Genomic DNA, 16969 nt, shown 5'->3' with positions numbered 1-16969 from the left:
AAAGGCTCAGATATAAATAACACCGACATGTTAGGATGGATGTTTTTTTTGTATCTACCACAAAGGGATTTTTTCCTCGCCTGCATATTTTCTGCACATAATAAACCTCATACAGAAACCTCCATGAAAGAGCCCGCCTCCGTGGTCAGCTGATTGGTCATTCACCGATGCCCGATTTGTCCACAAACGATTTGATTGGTTGAACGGCGAGACGTTCGACAAAGTGGTCGTTGTCTCCTCCCCTTCCCTGTCGTCTTTGGCGGATGAGAGCTGAGCGACAGGCCACGGTGGAACATAAATGGCCCATCTTTGCATCCATCAAAGAGGGAGGCCTCGGCAAATAGATTGATTGGACCCACCACCTGTCTCACAATTTGACGTACGTAAATTACAGCGCGGTTTGGGCTTATTGAGCCTGCGCTAAGAGAAAAAGAGGAGGTTCCTGAAGAGAGTCCTTTATTTATTTCTTTGTTTCCAGTGGGGAAAAAATAATAACAGCGACATATACCACAAGCACTTCATTTATTATCTTTGTCTGTTTACGCAAGAAAACTGGATAAGATTACAGTGGGTATTCAAAGGCCAAAGCGAAGGGGAGGAGGATGAAGCGGCGCAATGCGGACTGCAGCAAACTCCGACGGCCGTTAAAACGGAACCGAATCACCGAGGGTATATACGGCAGGTATATGGAGCCTGACGAAGGGGTTCTACTCACGACAATAATGGGGGCCACTGGCTAGCTTAGAGATGCTTTCTGCTCGATAGCTACACGAATTTAAACACACTACGATTGATGTCACTGAAATGCCACCTCCAGCTAGCTTGCTAACCTAGCCATGGGTAGCTACTAGCGACATCTTAGCATATGGTAGCTGTGTGTTGTTGTTGTAGATTAGCAGGTAACGTTAGCTGTAGCGTTAGGCCTCGAAACAGCCTGTTTTAAATCATGTCATAGAGTCTCTCCCTCACGACTGCTTGGACTAATTGTAGACAGTGGATTTTTGGATAGGGGTTGATGCTAGGAACCTTGGTTATCTAACGTTAGCTTACGTTTATTGTCATTTGCTAGCCAAGTTAAAATTAACAGCTAGTGTGTTAGCTAAGGTATGCTAGCTAGCACTGCAGTTTTGTCTGCCTAACTTCACTACAGGCGATGCACTCAACCAATAATAGTGCAACTTATGTTAATGTTAATGTTAATGTTAACCTTAAACCTAAATCATCAAAATAGCTTGTAGTCAACTCGAGCCTGACTTGTGCAGTGCTTGTGCTGCACTCTTTTGTCTTGGCTAAAGTAACGTTACTTGGTTGATACCTGACAGGTCCCACCTGTCAATGACTTCCTACATACCTGACAAACCAAATGCAAAAGGCTAGCGTAATTAGCGTTAGCTACTTTCACACGTGGCATCTAGCGCAGGAGATGTGAGGCAGTCCTTGAGGTATTGAACAGGTGCCCCCACTACAAAACAGCAAACATTCCCTTGAGATCAGAGAACACCCCTACTGTGTCTCTTTGCAGGTCTTAATGATCTAACAACTCAAACATGTAAACTTGCATGCTGTAAGAAATGTGTAGATCAGAGTTTGGCAGTGTTGTCATGTTTCAAGCAGCATCACATACCAAAGTACATATCAAAGTATGCCCACATTATCAAGGTGGCACCTTTCGATTGCACATGCCAGAGTTCAGTAGTCTGTTGATGATGTGGATTGCTCTTTTTAGATGCAACCTTATGTCTCCTCCAGAATGCTTAAAGTGTTTCTTAAATGTATGCTCAATGTACATATGCCCATTTGCATCTTATAATATAAGCTGCTTAGACTAAACGCAGCGCACATCTAATCTCTCAAACAGCAACACTAGGCTGCACACATAGCCTACTTCTCACACTCACACTTGATACACCCCCACATACAATAAAGCAGATTCTCTTTGATTTATTGAATTATTCACCAATTTGCCATATATTGGCTGTAGAGATTAAAGATGAGAAACATTTTTGTTGCCACAAGTCAGATTTACAATCTAAAACAAATACTTGGAGAGCGGTGTTGTGTGTTTGTGTTCCAGTACATCTCGTGGCTATGTTATCCCACGTTTGATCTCTCCATTTTGTTTAGTACCTTCCTGTACCTGAAGTTCCTGGTGGTGTGGGCACTGGTGCTGCTGGCAGACTTTGTGCTGGAGTTCAGGTTTGAGTACCTCTGGCCGTTCTGGCTCTTCATCCGGAGCGTGTACGACTCCTTCAGATACCAGGGGCTGGTGAGTGGCTATGTCCCGATGCTTCGATATTATCCTTTCATAAGGAAAGAGAGAGAACAGTGACATGGCCAGCTTTTCAACCCTTTCTTTCTCTCAGGGTTGCACTCATAACTTTTGGCAGTGCACTTAAAGGAGATCAAACAAGTGCAGACGTGCTGTGAATTATAGACTTGCATTATCCTCCTCTTCTGATTTCCCATTGGGATGTCGAGTTTTAATGTTCCTCATAATCCCTGAGCATTACAGTGTTTCCCATACATAGGCTTCCACAATATAGGCACGCGCCACCTCAAAATCAAAAGTTGGTCAGTATATAGAAATTGGTTTAAAGCGATCTGTAATGCTGCGCATCACGTTATGTTCTCAGAGACTAATCTCGCCGGTGCTCACGCAGCTATTGCTTGTAAACTCACCGCACACACACATGCCTTTCTTTCCCATCCGCTTGTGTGAGAAAGAGACCAGTACACCTGTAGCTTTGTACTCAATCCCACAAATGTGGAAATAAAAGTGAAAATTGAAATTCCATAATTTGCTCCAAACTTGACACTTTTTAATTGGAGATGTGTGAAACTGTCCAACACTCAGATAGAAAATTGACATGAGTGCAGTGCAAAGACTGGCATATTGCCCGTTCCGTGATGTATTGAAAGTAAGTCGGGACATAAGTCTGTATATTTAACTCGCGATATATTGAAAATGAGTCGTCAGTGGGCACTGGACTTTAAACTATTAATAAAATTGCTGCTGAATACAAGATGAGGGGATTTTAAGTGCTGCTTCACTGATTTATGGGAATGGTTTAGGTCTGAAGTAGTGTAGTCTTTGCATGTTTACATACTGTTTACCCTTCTCCTGCCTTTTTGATTTAGTAGAGCAGGCTCTACTAAATCAATGATTGGCATTGATGTGTTGAACTTGTGATTCATCAGCTTGGAGCCATGAAATGGTAACAGGGACACAAGACCTACATCTGTTTTTTCTGGATGTGTTTTTATTACCATGTTATCATAACCACCTGTTTAATCCACCTCGCCTCTTCCCAACAGGCCTTCTCAGTGTTCTTTGTGTGTGTGGCGTTTACCTCGGACATCATATGCCTGCTCTTCATCCCGGTGCAATGGCTGTTCTTTGCTGCCAGTACCTACGTGTGGGTGCAGTACGTCTGGCACACAGGTAAGGCCCTCTCCTGTGTATGGGAAAATGTGAGAGGCCAGGTATCTTCTTATACTCCTTGATTACCTTGACTGAAGTTGGCAAAAGGCTCATAAATCAGGAACAAAAGCTACCTCATGGCTATGACCTTGAGAGTTTCCAACTGTATTAGGTGCTATCTAACAATGCAGTAAGACATGGCTGAGAGACGAGCTTTTTGTGCATTTTAACATGATTAGAAAGCACGTACACTGTGGATACTTGCGCTAAACCACATTTTAAAATGGTAGCATCCTGTTAACCCTTAGAACTTGCTCTATTTTGTGTTCTCCCTCGTGGTGCAATGGGTCCAAGCAGGTGTTAAAAGTGTTGTGCAATGCCCACGCACATTGTGTTATCTTATTTACAAAGAGCAAGCTTACTTCTTAGAATTTCGCGTGGCGTCTGTAAGCGAGCAGCACCGTCCGGATCAGGTGTCAGTCTGATTTAGCGGTAGGCCCCTGTGTTGACCAAAGGCCAGGTGTCAGATTGGAGTCTCAGTGCCAGTTGGGGGGAGGGGTGGGGGTGAACAGAGGGGTCCCCAGTAGCTCCCTGACCCCTCCAACCTTACACAGCAGTGACATTCACATCCACGGGACGTCATGGGAGTATTAATATCTCTTACTACTCCACAGCCTGGTGGTGAAAGTGTCTGAGCTTATTTCAGCCCAGGAGACAATGGGCAGCGCCTGTGTCCTGACCACCCTGTCTGTTTAGTGCTGACGGTGTGTCAGTGGGGAGATTACTTGAGACCCATGCTGAGTGTGGGAAATTTTAAGGATTGTATTGTACAGAATGGAGGTCTGTGTGTGTGTGTGTGTGTGTGTGTGTGTGTGTGTGTGTGTGAGAGAGTGAGAGAGGACAGTCATTTAGGTTTTCTTTAGTTGTACATGCATATTGCAGTGTTAATCATGTCTTCGCTGTCATGACTACATTTAGTCAGCGGTGTTGGTCTAAATGTAGCTTTTACTCCTCTAACATCTTTCTCTTCTTCTGCTGTGTTCACAGAGAGAGGGGTCTGTCTGCCCACAGTGTCTCTATGGATACTCTTCGTGTACATAGAGGCAGCCATCAGATTCAAAGACCTGAAGAACTTCCATGTGGACTTGTGTCGCCCTTTCGCTGCACACTGGTGAGCCAATGGTTCTCTCTCAACTGGGGGCAGTGGCACACTGTCAAAGCTTTCGCTGCCCTTGACCCGAAGGCATGTCCATGCTAGTGCCTAGCATGAACGTGTCAGCAGGGTGTAGAGGGATGATGTGGACTAAGACGCCTTCACCAGTCCACAGGCGACTGAAGATTGTTCTGCCCCATTAGCTCTCAGCAATACAATGTGGAACAATATTATATTTGCTTGTTAGTCTATGTAAGTAATGACTCTTAGATCCCCCCCTAGCTCCATTTGTTACTCTAAAGAGAGGTTATAAGCAGGGAGTCTGCACAGTTATGAAAAATCCTTGAAGAGGTTTAGGGGAACATTTCAGCTTTACATCTATAAGGTCATTCATTGCCTCAGGCTAAGACAGGTCTACAATTATAATCTAAGGAGTCCTTAAGACCTTTGAGCTGGATTTGGATTTGGCTGTGCTAACCCACATTATGCTGTGCAACTGAGCTGTTTACATAGTTAAATGAGAAATTATGCTTGAGTGATAATACCCTAAACTCAGCATTTTTTGCAGCCGTGTTTACTTCATTGAACCTTTACTTGTTTGTATTTTGATCCACTTGCACATAGACTTTTTGTGGACCCATGAATGCACATTCTTCCGTCCATCTCTGTAGCATTGGCTACCCAGTGGTCACGCTGGGCTTTGGCTTCAAGAGCTATGTCAGCTATAAGATGCGCCTCCGGAAGCAGAAGGAGGTGCAGAAGGAGAACGAGTTCTACATGCAGCTCCTACAGCAGGCTCTGCCCCCAGAACAACAGATGCTGCAGAGGCAGGAGAGGGAGGCAGAGGAAGGTAAGAGTCAAGCACACATGCATGTACGTACACACACACAGGGCACCTTGTTTAGGAAGCCTGAGGCATATGTACAGTATGCATTCTGTAACAGGTTCCCAACATTCACCCACACAACACCACACTTATGCCAGTGATGCAGAGGGTGTGGATTGTTTTGTAATTATAACAGGTTATTCCATCACAGCCACACCAAGGTAAATTCCAACTACATGTACTTGGATTTAATTCAGGTTGCAGGTGCCGGCTGGGTCAGAACTTTTCTCTCCATTTTCACTAGTGTATCTAATTGGTATCTAATTTTACTTTTTTTTTTTTTTCTCCTGACCGTTGGGAGGTCATCAATTGTCCTTATAGCTGCAGAATGGCAGTTCGGGTTAAGAGGAATAGAAGTTTGAAGATGCGTGTGCTCTTTAACCATAATGGGCTCAAGGAAGGGGATATCAGTTACAGGACGGTCATGAGGGAATGGGGGTTGCACATGAGATTAGGACTTCTGGAAGCTCTCGTTCAGATGAAGTCTCTGGTCACTTCATCAAATGTATTTGATCTCTTTCACTTCCCTCCTTCATCCACACAGCAGCAGCAGCTAAAGGAATATCTGAGGTGGACACACCCCCAGTCTCACAGAATGGCGCCCCGGCCAGTAAAAAGACGTCGGCACCACTGCCGGAGCTAGAGTACAGAGAAAAAGGGAAAGAGGGGCGGGGCGGTGGGGAGGCTAAAAAGCAGCACAACAGCAGCAGTATCCTGCCGTCATCGGTGGACTCTAAACTCCAGGAGATGGAGTATATGGAGAACCATATGAACAACAAGAGACTGACCACAGAGCTGGGCAGCACAGAGAACCTGCTGCTTAAAGAGGACAACAACTCCTCCTGCTCCTCCTCCTCCTCCTCTTCCTCCTCCAAAAACTACAAGAACGCTAGCAGCAACGCCGCAGCGGTCAACTCCTCGCCCCGCGGCCACAGCGCCACCAACGGCAGCGTGCCCTCCTCTGCGCCGTCATCCTCCTCTTCCTCAGGGAAGAATGAGAAGAAGCAGAAGTTACCAGCGGGGAAGGGGACATCAGGTGGCTCCCACAGGGATCCCACAGATAACTGTATCCCCAACAACCAGCTGAGCAAGCCAGAAGCACTTGTTAGGTAAGAAGCGTGTGCACACACAGACACACACACACACACCTTTTTCACTTCATTATGTTTGAGTACTAATGCATTATACTGACAGAACTTCATCCTTGAGGCTTATGACACTAAAAATGCACACACAAGCTGTTAAAACATGTAATGACAGAGAGAACTTAAAGCTTGGCTGTCAGACTGATCATGTTCTCAAGTTCAGGTCTCAGTTGGCCTAGTTGGCTGGTGTGTGATGGCAGCATGTAATTTCCCCTATCAAATCTGTGTCCACCCATGACACCTAACAGAAACCACACAATGCGAGCCACAGGTGGCCATTTAGTAGCTCTCTTGCTGATGTGATTTAATCGTGCTGAGGGTGTTAAGAAAGTGAATTGCAATCCTAATACGTTTGCCATCTTCAGCAGGCAACACATTAGTGGAATGGTGATGACTTGAGGACAAAATGTGTGCATGTTTTCAATGTTTTTTTTTATTGGTGTTATCTAAATCTCCAGGTATAAATGTAGGGTTTAGTGTGGTATTGATGGTGGCAGATTATTTAAAATGTCAAAGAAATGAGTCATACTATGTGATGTATTTCATTCTCCTGTTGTGTGTTTCTGCAACTGACAGCCACTTGACACAGTTGACGGGCAAAATGTTTGCACTGTCTTCTCTCTCTCCCTCTCTGTTTCTCTCTCTCTCTGTCCCTCTCTCTGTCCCTCTCTCTCTCTTTCTCTCGCTCTCTCTCTGTCTCTGTCTTTCTCTCTCTCTTTCTCTCTCTCTCTCTCTGTGTCTGTCTCTCTCTGTCTGTCTCTCTCTGTGTCTCTCTCTCTGTCTCTCTTTCTCTCTCTCTCTCTTTCTCTTTCTCTCTCTGTTTCTCTCTCTCTGTCTCTCTCTCTGTTTCTCTCCCTCTCTGTTTCTCTCTCTCTCTGTCCCTCTTTCTGTCCCTCTCTCTCTCTTTCTCTCGCTCTCTCTCTGTCTCTCTCTCTCTTTCTCTCTCTTTCTCTCTCTCTCTGTGTCTCTGTCTCTCTCTCTGTCTCTCTCTCTCTGTGTGTCTCTCTCTCTCTCTCTCTCTCTCTCTCTCTGATTTCACCATTAATTTACATTTTGCAATGTCCATTTTTGATGTGGTTGAGTTTGTTTGTTTCTTGTCTGTCTCAGATGTCAACACAGCCGGTTAAAGTACTGAGAAATTACATCAATCCCTGTGCATCATTAAATTCTAGTTCACGGTCTGGAATCCATTTGATCAGCTTCAGTATTTAATTTAGAGTGTTCTCACATTTAACTAATCCCTAAATCAAACTCAGTCAACAAACTGTGTTCTCCATGTTTTCACTTCAGGTCTTTTGAGATCACAGTTCACTTTCTGTTCACAGCTTCATCTTTCCCTAAAGCCCGGCCCCTTTGCGGCTGTTTTGCATAGCAGTTTGTGCTTCATGATGTGAAAAGGAGCCAATATCAACCTCAGATTGGCCCATTATTGAATTTGACCAGGACTATCATAGCCTGAATCTGATTGGCTGATAATGGTCTGTTTTTATAGCACGAGCCGTTCATACACCAGAAACTTTAATGGCCATTACAACCAACCTTGTCTTTTAAACAAGGCACTTGTGAGCACTCAACATGAATTTTATGCAGCGAACATCATACATTCATTCATTCATTCTCCATACACTTATTCCTATTCAGGGTCACAGGGGGGCTGGAGCCTATCCCAGGGAAACACTCTGGACAGTCTCCATTGCAGGGCTAACACAAATAGACAGACAAACACAATGAAGATACTTATTGCTAATTTCACCTAACTTGTTCTTTCAAATGAACTAAGCTGTTGGTGTTCATAATGCTCTAATGTGCTCCACCAAGCGGACTTAAAAGCAAATCAAAGTCAACCTTCCTCCTGAGGAGGTCTGTTTGTGTCAGAGGCGTAGTTAAGGCATAGTTAATTTGGAGCACTTTGATATGTGCTAACAATGCTGACTAATTGTTTTCACACCAGGTCAGTTTCACCCATTTATGTGAAAACAAGTGTCTGGTCTTCAAATTGGGTTGTAGTTGGTAGTCAAACTGGCTGCACTGTGCCAGGCAATATGAATCAATCCCAGAAAAGAAACTGAAACTGTTTCAACCAGTATTTTAGCCTGTATGAAATTATGCCACCATCAACACAAATGTTCATTGTCCTATATATAGCATCTCAAATGTGTGTCTCCTCTGTTCCTCCCCCCAGATTGGAGCAGGACGTTAAGAAGCTGAAGGCGGACCTGCAGGCCAGCCGGCAGGTGGAGCAGGACCTGCGCAGTCAGATTGGCTCGCTGGGCAGCGCTGAGCGCTCTATCCGCTCTGAGCTTGGTCAGCTGCGCCAGGAGAATGAGCTGCTGCAGAACAAGTGAGTGGTGTTGCCAGGCAGCAGGTCGGAGAGCAAGGCTAGGCTATGCCAAAACTGAATTGTGAACAAGGTGTCAGTGTTAGTAGGGTGAAAGCCAGGCACAACACAAGTCCAGCCAAGGGTAGGCATCTTATAATGACCATTTAAACCTATAGAGACGGTGTCCGATCTCTAAACCCATGCCAATGGCTTGCGTAGTCCATAGATCTCAACTCAATATAGCACCTTTTGGATGAGCTGGAACGGGAGCCTTGCAGCATGAATGAGCCGCCAAAAAATCAGCAGGAACTGTGTGATGCTATCGAATCAGTATAGACCAAGACCCCTGTGGAACGTTTCAGCATCTTGTTGAATCCATGACTTGAAGGCTGTTCTAGAGGCAAGAGGAGGTCCTTCCCCATACAAGCTAGTGGCCACCGAGTGTATACTGTACCTTGCTTTATAGTCAACCTTACTCTCTTCTTCAGGTTATGCATGCGTGCAAGTCTTGTTTTTGTGCTTGCAAGCTACATTCTTGCTCACACAGGAGTGGGCATCACCTGTGCACTTGCTGAAGTCTCTGTGCATGTGATTATACTTTTCCTCACGTCTGGATACTCCTCACTCGCAAGATCTCAGCTCTCGTGCAGGTTTTGACATCATAAGAATGCCATAGCAATAACTTATGCCAGGTTTAGAGGTAGGTGTCACCAAACTCATTGTAAGGTTTGCAACAAATCTGAAATCAAACCTCCTAGATCCGTTTATAATTCTAGATCTCTATATTAGAAGAAAGATAGAATTTATTCGTGGGATCAACTTGTCTGTAGTTTCTTTGAGGTTCTGTTACTGGAGGGCTAGAGATACTCACCTCTGAGTCCAACCCCAGCAGGACTGGCGCATTCATTAGTTAAATGAATTAGACGCGCATTCATTAGTCAAATGAATTAGACACTTATAATGACCTGATGATGGGGAGGGTGGGTCATGCTGAAATGGATGTCTAATTTGGTTTTAGTCTGTGCTTTTCAAATTATTTTATAAGCCTGGGAAACAGACCGCTAATACCATTTTGGATACTCTTAATATTCTATGGCTCCTTTCCCTGCAATGCACATAGAAACTTCCTTCCTGCTCAGTTAAAGGAGCATTTACTTATTTATTTCACTCAATTGAATGTAACCAGTGTCTGAAATTAACTTTTTGGCTCTGGTAAACTAAAACATTTACCAGCCAAGAACTGGCCAAAATAATTCATCTATATTTTTTATCTAAATATACCCTTTTTCAATGCCATTTTGTGTGTAGAAGAAGGTAATACAAAACATTCAATAAAGAGACAAGCATATTTAGAGTTTAATTTAAAACTTACTCGCTCATTCATTCATTCATAAATATACAACTCTACATACAAACAGACAGTGTTTCCCACAGAATTTTGGCAAACTGGGGGGGGTCACCAACCGGGGGGGGTGTTAGTGCCATTAGTAATTTTGTGCTTTTGTAAGCAATGCATATATATTAATGCATATATTTATGTTGTGGAGTTATATTTTTCCTAAAAATTCGCTCCTGCTCTACTATTACCATGCTACCTCTGATGTTGGTTGTTTCTTATCATCTCCTGTTTTGTTTAAGTAAAGGGTGTAAACATACAGCAAAAAATTGGGTGTAAGCATGCAGCTAAAAATAATGGTTGAGTCATGAACGTTGGGATACAGTCACGTTGCATTTTCACTCGTACTGCGATTCGATAGAGTTATACAAAGGACGGGTTGGGAGAATACATTAGTTCACTGCAGTGATGGAGCTGCTGCTGAGGAACTGATGACAGAAGTCCAGAGGACCCCGGCGCTATTTACAAAGGCCATCGCCTCTAAAAATGTTGAAAAGAAACGTGAATTGGAATCGGAAGAGCTCTTGGGATTAGTGGTAAGGCAGTTTACTGACCTGGAAGCTAGTTAACTCGCTAACTTTTGCTAGCTAAACAAAATAGCACCATGTCTTGGCCAACCTGACCGCAAATGCGCTATTATCCTATGTTTTTATAATATGACCGGGAGGGAACAACATGTGTCCCTCCAGTAGCCTGTTGAAACCTGTTTAGCCACGGTGACGTTACAGGTGTTTCTCTCAACATGGGCTACAGGAGACTTTACTCTTTGATTCACAGTAGATGTGGTGTGCGGAGTCTCTTACTGGTAAAAAAATGAATAGCTTCACTTGGTGGCCATTAGTACAATTAGCTCTCATATAAACAAAGCACAATAATGTAATGAAAGCTCCGTATAAGAGCATTATTGATTCTGCTGGCTCCTCTCTCTTTTGCGGCAATTCATGAACCCAAATCCTTCTGCTCTGTCCTTATTTACTTTAGAGAGCGAGTAAAATAAAAGCACGTTGATAAAACTCCATTATTTTCTCTGAATATTTGGCACCAATATCGTTGTAGTGTGAACGCTTGAGCAACAGCATATCATTATAGTTTATAGTTATCTTTATAGTTGTCACTCTTTGTGTGAATGGGCCTGCTACAAATGCGTTCCAGGTCGTGGCTTGTGCTTCGTTGAGAGACGTCCGCAGTATCATGTAGTGTATGCACGCGCGCGCGTGCGTATGCACGTGTTTGCGTCTCATCTCACACATATTGGGATGAGGGTGTGTTTAGCAGCACCTGCCAAAGCAGGGGGGAGGGACAGCCCCTTGAGAGGAGACTGAGTTTTATGAAGGCAAAGACTATAGTAAAACTACTAATAACGGCAACATTTTCTTTCTCAGCGACGTGAAACTGTGGCGGCAGAAATTAAACTGTGGCGGTGTGCCACAGTTTAATACATTAATGGGAAACCCTGATAGATATACACACAGAAATGTGAAACCTCCTCACCCTTACTTCCTGCTGGCTAATGTGCTACTCCATGGTGTGTATGTGTTTGTGTGTGTGTATACAGGCTCCATAATGCCGTGCAGGCAAAGCAGAAGGACAAACAGGCGGTGGGCCAGCTGGAGAAGAGGCTCAAGGCGGAGCAGGAGGCGCGCGCCACCGCCGAGAAGCAGCTCGCAGACGAAAAGAAGCGCAAGAAGCTAGAGGAGGCCACAGCAGCCAGAGCAGTAGCACTGGCAGCAGCATCCAGGTAGATGGGAAATTCTCACTGAAACAGACTCCTCTGAAATTAAGGTCTAGAAAAAGTATGGAATTTTTAAATGGGGAAATGTGTAGGAGTTGTGGGACATTTAGTTGTCAATGGCCAATCCACCAACACGGATTGATTTGATAGTGACCTATTGTTTGTTTCAAGCTATGATTGGCATTAATGTAAATTCACTTGTTTTTTCCCTCTTGTTCTCAGAGGGGAGTGCACAGACACGCTGAGGAGGCGTATCACTGAGTTAGAGACGGAGTGTAAGAAACTAACTATGGACATCAAGCTCAAGGAGGACCAGATCCGAGAGCTTGAAATGAAAGTGCAGGTAAGGATTTTTTAAACATTTATTTTACTGTGCCCAAGTTAGCCAAAGAAGCTACATATGATTAGGTGCTAATGTGGTAGGAGCTCTGTGTGTGTATCCATTTGTGTGTAATGCTTTTTGCCATGCACAGTGCTTAGAGTAATTACAGCTCTTAGGGACGCTCAGAGCCCCAAGAGCCCTGCATAAAGGAAATACAGTGTGCGCTCATAAACCAGGCAGTATGGTAGAAGTCGAACAAATATCAACCAACTTGAGGCTGGTGCGCTGTACATCCACATACCAGGAAGTAGTTTGGTGATTTTCTAACTATAGTGGCAAAGTCAACGCATGACTATACTATATTTTGTTCAGTGATTCTCTTAGTTACAACACTTTACTCAGCGCTTTAACAGGTGGAGTTCATTTGGCAGAAAGTGCTACCTACCTACCCAGTCAAGCGCAAACATAAACACACCAGCACACCATATTACCCCATCACAGTTGCTAACCTACTGGCCATCACCGGACTTTCTCCCGTGTCGTCCTTCACTCAGGAGCTGCATAAATATAAAGAGAATGAAAAGGACACAGAGGTGCTGATGTCAGCGCTGTCGGCCATGCAAGATAAGACCCAGCACCTGGAGAACAGCCTGAGCGCAGAGACCAGGATCAAACTGGACCTCTTCTCAGCGCTGGGAGATGCCAAGAGGCAGCTGGAGATCGCACAAGGTCAGCCAACACTGAAGCCTGATGCACATACCCAAAATATTTATGCCCATGTACAGTATATTTTCTTTGGTCTGAACCTTAGTAGAAATTCCATTGTACGAGGAATAGTAATAGCACTAGGAACTGTAATGGTATTAAACATGTCAAAGAAGCTGCGGATGGTTAAAGACCTTAGGCTATTATTTTCATTTGTTTCTGAAGCGTTTAGAAATCCAATGCAGTAGATCAAATGGCACAACTATAGTCTCAGCAGTATATCCACAATAAATGTGTAAAGTGCATTGCAGTATCTCGCCAACAATATTCCACACGTTCCCAGTCTATTACACATCACCTAATAGTTTACATTGCATTATAGTTTTAGTTGAGTTACAGCCAAGAAGAGAAGGAGTGAGTTCTTTGCTTTGATTACTAACTCAGTTCCACAACTCTAATTCACCTTTTAGGCAAGGTATCTCAGCTTTTTTTCTGTGGCTGATAGTCCCTCGCTCTCCTATATAACTCAATCATTATTGACTTGCCTGATATGTGACTGATTTTCACGGAAGGTTTAGAAATTCTTGTTGATGTTTCTGTGTCTGTCTGCAGGTCAGATCCTGCAGAAGGACCAGGAGATAAAAGACCTGAAGCAGAAGATAGCCGAGGTGATGGCCGTCATGCCCAGCATCTCCTACACAGCCGACACCAGCAGCATGACCCCCGTGGCCCCCCACTACTCCTCCAAGTTCATGGACACCAACCCCTCCGGCCTGGACCCCAACGCCTCCGTCTACCAGCCCCTCAAAAAGTGAACGCTTCCTTCCTCCCCCCGCTCCTTCCCTCCATCCATCCTCCCATCATTTTTTTCTTTTTTTTTCCGCAGGCCCACCACCTCCGAATCTGCTCGGCAGAGAACGTTGTTTTTTCTTGGGTTTTTGTTTTCTCCTCTCGCCAGGTCAGAAGGATGTTGTATCGTGTGACTGTATTTGTTGTAGTTAAAACAAAAGACAAAAAAAAAAAACTTAAACGGACATCACATGTCAACTAGGAAATCCCAGTTTTTTTCTCTTGTAAGTGTCTAGTGAAACCTCACAGAATCGGGCATGTATCTTTATCTCAAGGGTGTTATTACTCTCCCTTTCCCACCACTACTTCAACCACCTACAACCAGTTACCTGCTCTTTGGCCTCGGGGAATGGCAGATTAATTTTTTTAGGTTGTTTTTTCCTCCTCAAATTGGAATACAGAGTTCTCCTTTATCTGTCAGAAGATCTGACAGATGTCAAACAGATTTTTTGACAGATGTTCTTTTTTCCCAAGGTAGGATGTTAACATCTGTACAACCAGAGGAATGTAGTGCAAAGCTGGCACAGACTCTCGCCCTGTTGTATTTAATTTATTATTTTAATCCATAATCGGACACCAAATTAAACCTGCTCTCAGCTGTTCTTGGGTTTTGTGGTAAATGGTTTGTTATGCCTTTTTAAAGTGTATTGTGTGGTCCTCTCTTTGTTCGCTCTTCAGGTGCAAGTGTTGATTTCATTACAGCAAGCTGGAAAAGATCTTGCGGTGTATAGAGACGTTGGCGAAGATGTCGAAGTGAACAAACCCAAGCGGCACCAAATGTTCAGCATCAATGACAAAAGCGGTTCGGTTTCCCCTACTGTCTTGTCCAAAAGAGTTTTTGAGTTGCTTAAAGAATGCAGTGAGAGAAGTCTGTGTGTAAAACAGAAAGCCTTCTCAAAGTTCTGCACAGTCTTTCACCAGTTGTCATGATCACAGTGCCTTGAGTCAGGACTTAATTAGTGGTTTTGATGAGGAGATACGCCCCGGCCCGTCTGAATTGGTTGTGAAGCATCTGGCCAAGCTGGAAAGGATAATGATTTGGCAGCTCCCAGTAGAGTGGGACAAAGTTGCCTTTGGACTCTGATGTGGTCTTGGTTTGATTCCCTGCTGATTCAAGCTGATCCCTTGTCAGCACTCGAGGACAACTTCTTCCCTTCCGCCAGTCACACCTACCAGCCCTGATGAATAGACACATCGGACAACAGCATATACAAGACACGGTCATTTTTGTCCTTTCCAGCCTCGTCATACCCTGACTACCAATGTGCATCTTGCCAGTAGGCTGACATGATGTGAGCCACCACGGAGTCTACTGCATACAGGTTTCAAGCTCTCCGCATGGCCCCGCCCCCGCAGCCCCCCCCCCCCCCCCCCCCAAGCACATCTCACTGCTGTCAACCCCCCCCCCCCCCCCCCCCCCCCCGATCCCTCGGTTTAGCTGCTGTCCCACTTTTGTTTTTAATTTTCTGACTTAAAAATTGCACTGTAGAAAACACACGCTGTTTTTGAAAGGGAAAAAAACTGTAAAGACGGACTCTGATTGTGCAATGTATACAAACAAACAAAGCTTTGGAAATGCCAAATGAGAGAGAAATTGCTCCACTTAAGTTAATATTGCGGTTAAAATTATTATTCTTTTATTTAATGAATATTCAACTTCAGTCCATGTGCCAAGAACGGAATGCTTGTTTCTCTATTAATGTGTTCTCCAAGAATGTACTGCAAATACATTGGCTGACGTGTTTGTCATATGTCCTCTTGAATATCACTTAATTGAAGTTTCTGTCAAGCAGGTAGAGAAATTGGGTCACCTGTTTGTAGTAGACTGTTTACGTAGTTGAAAGTAAGGGACTAGGAAATTACAATTCTTTTTGTGAATGTTACAGTATTTGCAACTGTCTGGGAAATTGGTGTTCAAAGCAGTCAGTTTTCCTTACTCCTCTTTCTGGTATTATTGTTATTTCCTGCAGGGAGAAATCGCTTGAGTCTGACGTGGTTTTGCCATCATCTGAAATGGTCATTGTCGTGCGTGTGGTTTTCACCTACTGTATATGGAGAAGCTTTTTTGCTCAGATTGCTATGTCATGGGCTCCTGAAAATGTTGTGACAATTGCAGTTTAGTCAGTTGGTTGGTCAGCTGATGTTGAAAGTATAGAAAAGTGTTTTTGTTTGTTTTTTGTTTTCTATGCCCACAGTCACCGCTCTGTTTCTCCCCAGGTCTGACCTTGGCTGCGCTCTCGCTCTGTGAGGTTTACAAGGAATAAACATTTTTTTCTTGCAAATGGTGCTAGTTGAGTTTCTCCGCTTATTTTGACTAGATGTTTGGACTCACCACATGTCTAGGAACTTGCAAAGTTTTCAACTTTGACTATCGGCTTATTTTGAAGCACTAATCCATGTATAATTAGCATATGATGCCCCCTGTTGAAACACTGTTGCCCCACCATTCGTTTTATGTTGGAATATATATTTGATGGAAGACATTTTTCACCCTCAAATTGAGTGACTGAGCTCTAACACAATGCATATTGGTTACGTAGGTATTGTGAAGTATTAAAGTAAAACAGATGGGATGTAGCCTGTATTAGAACGGATTTATTATAATGGGACATGACGGTTGCAAAAAAGCTTAAAATTTGTAATGTTTATTTGGACAAATTCTAAATTGGAGCTTCAATTGACATTAAATCAGACATGACTTTCTGTCAAAATGCATTGTCACCTTCCTGCCACTAGGAGGCAGTGTCCATCTTCTTAATTAAGGTTGAAGGAGATTATCTCTGCCCACAAAGACTCTCTGGTTATTAACTCTGTCAAGAACCACTAATTTGCCTTTTTAAAGATTATAAAATCCCATTCAGCTCTTGACAAAAGGAATTTCATAAATAATTTTTCATGCCAACCACTTTTATCATAGCGAGACATAATATGGTGACTAACTGCTCCCGCAAAGCCAGCTGGCAGCTCTTCCAGAACAGCACTAGGTTGGTGTAGGTAAATGAGGTTGGGGCTGTGGACCAATTAGACGATGCCAAGGGGG

General features: G+C 43.8%; 1 protein-coding gene across 3 annotated transcripts; it reads left to right on the top strand.

Moving 5' to 3' along the window:
• The first annotated feature begins 432 nt into the window (after positions 1-432).
• Positions 433-16215, top strand: maco1b (macoilin 1b). Of its 3 annotated transcripts, none has more exons than XM_071899484.2 (11): positions 433-682; positions 2125-2266; positions 3316-3442; positions 4469-4592; positions 5246-5424; positions 6008-6569; positions 8788-8946; positions 11877-12059; positions 12276-12396; positions 12930-13104; positions 13693-16215. In XM_071899484.2, the coding sequence occupies exons 1-11, from the start codon at positions 603-605 to the stop codon at positions 13893-13895; spliced, it is 2055 nt and encodes a 684-aa protein (XP_071755585.1). In that variant the 5' UTR covers positions 433-602; the 3' UTR covers positions 13896-16215. The 3 variants fall into 3 exon arrangements, with proteins under 3 accessions (XP_071755585.1, XP_071755577.1, XP_078145709.1); XM_071899476.2 differs by having other exon boundaries at positions 6005-6569; XM_078289583.1 differs by lacking the exons at positions 433-682; positions 2125-2266; positions 3316-3442 and having other exon boundaries at positions 4470-4592; positions 5199-5424; positions 6005-6569.
• Positions 16216-16969: the final 754 nt, after the last annotated feature.

The sequence above is a fragment of the Centroberyx gerrardi genome, chromosome 17, assembly GCF_048128805.1.
Source record: "Centroberyx gerrardi isolate f3 chromosome 17, fCenGer3.hap1.cur.20231027, whole genome shotgun sequence".
NCBI classification, from domain to species: domain Eukaryota; kingdom Metazoa; phylum Chordata; class Actinopteri; order Beryciformes; family Berycidae; genus Centroberyx; species Centroberyx gerrardi.
This window is presented reverse-complemented; position numbering and strand designations above follow the sequence as displayed.

Excerpts from the sequence above, each read along its gene's own strand:
- maco1b (XM_071899476.2), top strand. The coding sequence starts at position 603 with ATGAAGCGGCGCAATGCGGACTGCAGCAAACTCCGACGGCCGTTAAAA. Across the intron at positions 5,425-6,004 it reads GGAGAGGGAGGCAGAGGAAG|CAGCAGCAGCTAAAGGAATA; the intron begins GTAAGAGTCAAG and ends TCATCCACACAG. Across the intron at positions 12,397-12,929 it reads AGCTTGAAATGAAAGTGCAG|GAGCTGCATAAATATAAAGA; the intron begins GTAAGGATTTTT and ends TCCTTCACTCAG.